The 9,010-nt window shown below is 46.9% G+C and overlaps 1 protein-coding gene across 1 annotated transcript; it reads right to left on the bottom strand.

Annotated features, from left to right (window-relative positions):
* Positions 1-3,027: 3,027 nt before the first annotated feature.
* On the bottom strand, positions 3,028-5,198 carry LOC104654316 (adenosylhomocysteinase). The gene has a single exon (XM_010353441.2). It carries the CDS (start codon positions 5,114-5,116, stop codon positions 3,818-3,820), a length of 1,299 nt encoding a protein of 432 aa, XP_010351743.2. The 5' UTR covers positions 5,117-5,198; the 3' UTR covers positions 3,028-3,817.
* Positions 5,199-9,010: the final 3,812 nt, after the last annotated feature.

The following is a 9,010-nucleotide window of genomic DNA, read 5'->3' as shown; positions in this document are numbered from 1 at the left end:
AGAAAAAATAAAAAGCTTTGAGAGATGAGAGGACTCAGAAGTGTGGCGCTGCCCTGGAAAAGGAAATTATGTGACATGATTACGAGATCAAAATGCAGCTCTTGCCGTTGATTAAATTAGTTTATCTCTGCAGCACAGCGCTGTGCTGCAAAAGAGGAATGGTAGCCGAGTGCAAACCGGCAAATGAGCTTGCGGTGCAGAGTTCCAAGGGAGAAAAGAGCTGGCTTCGCTGCTGCCAATCGGCAGTTTTCTTAGGAACCATGAAAATTTCCTTTAACAATAGCTCCTTCTCTCCGCTCTCTCAATCTCTTCACCCTTTAGATTGGGTAGTCCAGCTAATTAGGTTGATCGTTCCAGCAGATTCTGTTGAGGCTGCGGTCCTAATGTCTTGTGCACATGGAACCTTCCATTAAAGACAGAACGGGTGGGCAAGGCAGACAGCTGAGGAGATGGAGCCGGCCCCATGGGCACCTGACTTGACAGGAGCAAATCTAAGTAGGGTTCGCACTGTGGAGACCTCAGAGGGCATGGAGACGCACCCAGGAGCTTTAGAAAACATACCCAGATCTGGATTTCAGCCCCAGAGGTTTAATTTAATTGGTCTGGAGTAAGGCTTTTGCATTACTATTTTAAAAAAAGAAATCAAGTGAGTCTAATGTACAGCCAGAGTGCAGACCTCCTGACTTAGTCCAAACTTTTCATCTTCCAGATTAAAAAAAAAAAAGAACCTGCAGCCCCCAACAAGGGTCTCCTGACCCCAGGCCAATGCTCTGTCTACTAAGCTAGAAGCCTCTTAGCATGAGTGCCTTCACGACACAACTTCTGACCCTTCCTATAAAGAGGTGACTGAGCCGTCACTCTCTGACATGTCCATTTGGGGTTTAGCAGTCTCCAGAGAGGTTAATTCCAGCCTACTGAATGTTTTGTAATAGGCTGAAGAAAGTAACACTATTGAAGGTTAGACATGTAAATAACACCTCTTACATGGAAACATACAGATCGATATTCTCCAACACAGACACACACATGCCTGCATGCACACACACAAAGCCTTTTCCTTCACTTGTGTTAGATAGCAGGAGGCTTTGTTTCTGAAATGTAGTCACTGCTAATAGTAAAAAAAAATAACGTGGAGCGGAAAACATGAACAAAGGGAGCTGCACTGCTGATACGCCATTCTGAAAGCTTTCTCTTTGATCCTGACTAGGGCAGGGCATTTCTTAGAACGTTTTGAGCTTCGTACACATCTGACTGGGCATGGTAAAAGTGAACACTGAGGTGGAGAAATCCAACAAATAGATGCCCTTCTCTCCTTATGGGAAGAATGCAGTCTCCCGACAGCTTGCAGAATTGCAAACGTAGAACACCCTGTATAGCTTTCTCTTTTTAATGTTTAACTCAAATGGCTTTCCCTATTTCTTTTCTTTATTATTCATAAATATTAATAGAATAGCTTTGCAGGCTAATAATACTCAGGACAAATATTCTCTGGTGAAATAAAAATAAGCAATTAATTTGATATCATACAAGGCTGACTGCATTCCATTTTAGAAGATCTTTTGGCCACATTTAAGTGCGAGAGGACAAGAAAACAGATGAACTAGCTGAACGTGGAAATGGCATTCTTGAACATCAGTTTTTATTCACTCCCAAGCCCAGTGGGGCATGATGTAGAATAACAGTTCCCACAAGGACGACTGGGGCTAGCTCCTCCCCAAACACACAGAATGTTTCCAGTCACATCCTAAACCCTAAACCATGGAAGATGAAAACAGCGTCCCACAACACACCTGGCAGCTGGCAGCGTTCAGTCCCGGGAGAACTATCTCCCCCAGATGCTGCAATGGGAGGCTTAATTTATACGTGCTATGGAATTCATATTCATGTGCTCGCCATTTAGGCCTCATTATGTTTACAGATTCTCTTCTGATGAATGAGAAGTCAGTAAACACCCAGAGGAGCTGTGAATGTAGAACCAGAAGAAAAACAGAGTATACCGTCCATGACAATAAGCGCCATCTGCATGCACAGTGTTCTGGAGTCTAAAACGATGACGTCAATTCCACTTGTGCAGTTACTTAAGGGTACAATTTGCAATTATTTATCTTAGAAAGGGACCGGGGAGGCCAGGTGTGGTGGCTCAAGCCTATGATCCCAACACTTTGGGAGGCCAAGACGGGAGGCTCGCTTGAGCCCGGGAGTTTGAAACCAGCCTGAGCAACATAGCAAGACCTCATCTGTAGAAAAATACAAAAATTAACTGGGCACAGTGGTGCATGCCTAAAGTCCCAGCTACTTGAGAGGCTGAGGTGGGAGGATCTCCACTGCACTCCAGTCTGGGCGACAGAGAGAGACCCTGTCTAAAAAAAAAAAAAAAATGCTGGGCACAGTGGCTCATGTCTGTAATCCCAGCACTTTGGGAGGCCGAGGTGGGAGGATCACCCAAGGTCAGGAGTTTGAGACTAGCCTGGCCAACATGGAGAAACCCTGTCTCTACTAAAAATACAAAGTTAGCCAGGTAAGGTGGCACATGCCTGTAATCCCAACTACTCCGGAGGCTGAGGCAAGAGAATAACTTGATCCCAGGATGCAGAGGTTTCAGCGAGCCGAGATCAAGTCATTGCACTCCAGCCTGGGCAACAAGAGTGAAACTCCATCGCAAAAAAAAAAAAAAAAAAAAAAAAAAAAAGAAAAAGAAAAAGAAAAAGAAAAATTGTGTAAAACAGACATCCTATGGGTACATTATTGAGATTTGCATGGCTGCAGTGGGCAATTTCAGAATCCTCTTTGAATGTTTTCCAGGTACAAATCCTCCCAAAGCTCTATGAAAGAAAACCAAATTTCACCCATGATTGCAAGACTTCCATGGGACCTTGGAGTCAGTGCAAGAGGCCTACAACGAATGCATCAACTGTTACCTGCAAGCTGAACAGGTGATATTACATGACAGTGTGCTCTCTTTTCTCAGCATCACACATTTTCTCATGACAGCCACTATCGTTTAGAAATTTGAGACATTAAAAAATATTTTTTTTTTTTTTTTTTTTTTTTTTTTTTAGACACCAAGATTTTTATTTACCCACCTTCCTGCTTTCTTTTAACATTATAGGCCAAATTATTCTCTTTTTGACCCAGGGTTGTGATAGGAACCATCTAGTTATAAAGTGGTGGCAGATTTCACGAAATCTGCCTGCATTCATTCATGTTTTTCTGGCCCGTTTCAACCTCTGGCTGTCACTTCTCTGTTCTTTCTCAGTTGCCCCTTAACAGTCTATTCTAACCCCTGTAAAACAGGGACTAAAAGTACTAACCTCATTGTTATGAGGTTTAAGACCCAGCACTAAGCCAGACTCTCAGGAAAATTCAAACAACAGTTCCTCTTTGCCCTTCAATATACCCCCTTCTCATCTGTCGTGGGCTGAGGAACCACTGGAGCTGTAAACCAAGCACACAGGTATAAGTCCACAGACCAGGTGAAGGCCTAGATGGCAAAACACATGGACTTTGTGACTCCACTACTGACTTCGAGGTTAAGGAAGGACTGACTTAGTGAGCTGTTCCAAGACCACTGAGTTCATCGTTCCGTGTAGCTGGGACCTCCATCATGACTGGGGCTTGAGGAGAGGCCTCTGTTCCCGCTGCCACATTTGGAACAACAGACGGCTACAGCAGAGGCCAAAAACTGAGCGATCGGCCCCAGAGAGTCGATGGGGGATACTGACAAACCAATCACAAAGCTGGTGTCGTTAGCTCTTAGGGAGGAGAGGCGGGGCCTGGGCAAGGACAGCAGCTGGAGGGTGAAGCGAAGACCTGGCTCTCAGTAGCGGTAGTGATCCGGCTTGAAGGGGCCATCACGGGACATGCCCAGGTACTGGGCTTGCTTCTCAGTCAGCTTGGTCAACTTCACATTCAGCTTGCCCAGGTGGGCTTCAGCCACTGCCTCATCCAGCTTCTTGGGCAGAAAGTGAACCCCAATGGGGTACTTGTCTGGATGGGTCCACAGCTCGATCTGTGCCATCACCTGGTTGGTGAAGGAGTTACTCATCACGAAGCTGGGGTGGCCCATGGCACAACCCAGGTTGACCAGCCGACCCTCAGCCAGCAGGATGATGCGGCGCCCATTCTTCAGCCGGTACCGGTCCACCTGCGGCTTGATGTTCACCTTCTCCACGGCGTTCTCATTGAGCCACTTGACATCGATCTCCACGTCAAAGTGTCCAATGTTACACACAATGGCATCATCCTTCATCTGCTCAAAGTGCCGGCCAAGGATGATGTCAACACAGCCTGTGGTGGTGACAAAGATGTTGCCCTCCTGACAGGCCTCATCCATGGTGGTCACCTCATAGCCTTCCATGGCAGCCTGCAGTGCGTTGATGGGGTCAATCTCAGTGATGATGACACGGGCCCCGAAACCCCGCAGGGCCTGGGCACAGCCCTTGCCCACATCGCCATAGCCTGCCACCACTGCTACCTTGCCAGCAATCATCACATCTGTGGCCCGCTTGATGCCATCTATGAGGGACTCCCGGCAGCCATAGAGGTTATCAAACTTGCTCTTGGTGACAGAGTCATTGACGTTGATGGCAGGCACCTTGAGGATCCCATTGGCCATCATCTTGTAGAGGTTGTGGACCCCAGTCGTTGTCTCCTCAGAGATGCCTCGGATGCCTGACAGGAGCTGCGGGTACTTGGTGTGGATGAGGTTGGTGAGGTCGCCCCCGTCATCCAGAATCATGTTGAGGGGCCCGTCCTTGAAGTACAGCGTCTGCTCAATGCACCACAGGTACTCCTCGTCCGTTTCGCCCTTCCAGGCATACACCGGAATGCCAGCCTTGGCAATGGCAGCTGCCGCGTGGTCCTGGGTGGAGAAGATGTTGCAGCTGGACCACTGCACCTCAGCACCCAGGGCGACGAGGGTCTCAATGAGGACGGCTGTCTCCACCGTCATGTGCAGGCAGCCGGCGATACGAGCGCCCTTCAGTGGCTTGGAGGCCGAGTACTGCTCCCGCATACGCATCAGGCCCGGCATCTCGTTCTCAGCAATGTCCAGGGCCTTGCGTCCCCAGGCAGCCAGTCCGATGTCAGCGACTTTGTAGGGCAGTTTGTCAGACATGCTGGCGGCGCTCGTGATAGAAACAGGCGAAGGGGGCTGGGCCTCAGTCTAGGGACACGCACTGGGCGGGCGGCGCCGGGTAGGGCTAAAAAATATTTTTAAAGAAGATTCTGTACTTGAAGGGGCTAGGAATTATCGGCATAGAACTTTAGGCCTTGATGGGTAGGTGACAAAGTCATGGGCTGCCTGATGGAGGGCTAAGGCTCTGAATGGAAAATATTTGAAACTGTTGTGAGAAATCAAGTTCATTATAACTTTGGAGAAGCCCTGAAGTTAGAAAGCATGAATTGGTAGTAGACCCAGTGGATTTTTTAATGGCCCAAGATAAGAAATGGCAAAAATCATGGTCATGTTTTTCCAGTCTGATGGGAAGTCAAGGAACAAAGCAATCTAGGGTACTGGTGAGTGTTACTGAGTTAAAGGAGCACACTTATCTCGTTTCTCAGCTTGACATCGGCGACCTGTCTGGTGCTCTGCAGATGCTGGGTGGCACAGTGCCTGGCACAGACAGGTCAGGCAATAAAGATTTATTTCATGGGATAATAAAAGGCATTCTTTAATTTTTAAGATGGACTCTTGCATCCACATTAAGCTCTGACACATGGGAGTCACTTTTCTTTCTTTCCTACATTTGTTCTGTCCATCTGATTAAAAAAAAAACAAGATGTTTTTGGAATCACCCCTGTGGAGAGATCAGGTGGTGATGGCAATGGGAAAACACAAAGTAGAAATTAGAAAGAAATACATGAATATATTTGCAATAGCATTTGAGGAAGGAACTGGGAATGTTTAGTGACTGTGTGTGTGTGTGTGTTTTCTTCTAACCACAAGTGCTGATGTTCTGAGATGAGGTAGTGCATGAGTCATATACACAAAGGATTTATGAACCAAAAAAAAAAAAAAAAAAAAAAAGAACAAGATGGTGGGCGAGAAAATCTGGGGAGAATATAGGGTGGCCAACCGTCTCAGTTTGCCTTGGACAGAAGGGTTTCCCAGGATGTGGGACTTTCCGTGTTAAAATGGAAAAGTTCCCAGAGATTCTGATTTAATTGGCCTGAGGTGTAGCCTTGACTTCTTAGGTGCAGCCAAGATTGACAACCCTTGAGCAGAGCTCAGGAGACACAGCCTAGGTCAGTGATTCTCAAACTGTAATGTGCCTAAGAATGGCCTGAAGGTCTTGGTAAACAGCTTCCAGGAGCCCATCAGAGTTTCTGATTCAGAATGATTTTTCACCCTAACATGTGGGGAGAAACATGGACAATGATACTCAATATTCATTGCTGCATAAATAGAGTTGTTTCAGAACTCTTGCAGACTTCGTGGAAAATGGCACCCTGGGAAATACTCTGTGAATTAACATTTGTTTTATATTGGCAGACTAAAAATTGTTAACTCCACAAACTGTACATATTTCTAAATTGGGCTTCTTGGAAGAGTTCTAAGCCTTCCAAGTAATTGATCTGAAGCTAAGGGCATGAGCCTAGCCTTTATGACAACATCGTGTACTGTTCTACTGCCCTAATTTTCAATATAGTACTTTCGTTAGGACCTGATAGAGTTGATCTACCGGCCAGCTTTCTTGCAGCGTAATCCACAGAAAACTTCAAGAATAACTGATTCTGTTTTCCTATCCTTGCCCCTTCATCCCCCAGCTGAGGAAGCACTGGTGAGAATCACCCCCTCTCACTGGTAAGTACCAGGAGAAACTTTTACGTGTTTCAAAGGCCAAAGGAAACATAAAACAAAGGCAGCCTTATTAGCCTGCTCCTTATTAGCCTGCTCCTTATTAGCCTGCTTTGGTGCTGATCTGAATTGAAAGCTGAATAAAATGCATAAACATAACAAGAACACTAGACAAAATCTAACAGAAAAGAGACACATATGTCAGAAACATAATTATCTCTAATTTGCAAATTTGCATGGCATCCTAAGGGTCTGGAATGAATGGAGGCTCCTCTTCAGTCTTCCTTAGCATGAGCCAAAGAATTCAACTTCATTGAATCAACAGTGGTAGTGGTGAGTGAATAGGTAGGGGTAACAAGTGTATTCGAAACTTCTGTGGGATACAGAATTTGCACAGAACCGTTGAAGAAGTAGTGGTAGAAATAAAACAGAAACACTGAATCCAAGGAAAGGAGGTGGATCCCAGCATTTGGAGTTGATGGCTACTGTTTTGCGTTGCAGGATTCTAACAAACATTGTGAATTACTTACAGATTCATTCAAATTCTTGTTCTGAACCAGTGGGACTCAAGCTTGGCTGCACATTGAAATCAGTGGTGGAGATTTTTAAAAAGCTGGTACCTGGTCCAATCCCAGAGACTCCGATTAAATTGGCCTCAGGTGTAGCCTCGACTTTTCAGGTACAGCCAAGATTGACAGCCGTGGAGCAGAGCTGAGAATTGCCTGGAGGGCTTGTAAACAGTTTCCTGGAGCCTATCCTCAGAGTGTCTGATTCCGAAGGTAAAGGTGGGGCAGGAGTTCCTTCATTTCTAACAAGCTCACTGGTGATGCTGATGCTGCTGGACTGAGAACCACGCTTTGAGGACCCCTGGCCAAGGTGTACCATGTTACTGTGTCCTGAGGCAAGGAAACCATCCAGCGTTCCTCGTGGCCCTCTCAAAGCAGAGACAGAGCTCCTGGATGCTCTTTTACGTATGCTCGAAGGGCGAGTTGTGCATCTTATTTGCCCAACTCTCTGAAGCCTGCTGAAGTTAGACAGCCTCTTCTTTTCCAGCCTCAAAGTATAGGGGCTTCAGTCTTTGCTGTTCTTGTTTTTTATTTATTTATTTTTTATTTTTCTAGAAGTCATGTAATTTCCACTGTGGTATCAGATAATCCCAAAGAACATGGTGTCCTGGGCATACATAAGCCAGCTGCTGGAGTCCCTCATACCTACTGGCACTCCAACTATCGAGGGAAGCCTTCTCTCTCTCCTCTGCCCCATTCTGATCTGTGGCCTCCCTCTGCACTCTGAATCTGCCCTAATCCAATAAGCAAGACCCACAGGGCATTGAGAAGCCTGCCCCAGATAAGGCCCATCATGCGCAGAGAACTGTAGTGGCCAAGGTAATATTAATAGTCATAAGTCATAGCTACCACTTGTGGGACACTTGTTCTGCTAGCAACTGCACTGACACTTCACACACATCGTTTAATTGAATCCTATGTTAACCTTGAAAGATGAGAATTATTATGCCGGTTTTATAGATGAGGAGACTGAGGCTCAGAGACAGTGACTTGCCCAAAGCCTTGGAGCCATGAAGGGAGATGGGATGCAGAGCTGGGTCTGGCTCAGAAGTCTGTGTTTTCCCACCATACCCTTCCGCCTCTCTGGCCATGGGTGGGATGGCTTTGGGGGCGAGAACGCTGGACGCCAGCTGGTAAATGGTAGTGGTATCCACTCCCAGATGCAGCTGATGGATGGTGGCCCTGGGCAGGTTGCTGGCCTGACCCCACCCTGTGTGCCTGTCCTCAGATCCTTATCTACAAAAAGAGGGGGTTTGTCTAGATCACTGCAGCCGTTTCTTGCTCTGCCTTTCTAGAAGTCTCTCTGTGACTCATGCAGCTGTGCCTCCTTTCCCGGGACTCTGCCCTGCCTGGTGATGACACGGCATGTTCAGCACATCCGTTTCCAGGGAGAGCACTCTCCAGAAGGAACCAGGGCTAGTTCCTGTGGCGCCACTTGGTCAAGGTAGCTGGAGGCTGTGTCAACCTCTCGGAGAGCTCCTTGATTACAGTTTATAACCCGGTTGTAAAGTGTCCATTCTCAGGGGAAACTTGGCTTTCAGTTCTCCGAGATGGCAGAGCACTGCAAACTGGTCACTTTGAAAGCTGAGGGAGAGGTGGACGGAAATCAGGTCCGCTCCAGGTGGCAACCCCGCCCTTGCTTGTC

This window comes from Rhinopithecus roxellana, chromosome 9 (genome assembly GCF_007565055.1).
Source record: "Rhinopithecus roxellana isolate Shanxi Qingling chromosome 9, ASM756505v1, whole genome shotgun sequence".
NCBI classification, from domain to species: Eukaryota; Metazoa; Chordata; class Mammalia; order Primates; family Cercopithecidae; genus Rhinopithecus; species Rhinopithecus roxellana.
This window is presented reverse-complemented; position numbering and strand designations above follow the sequence as displayed.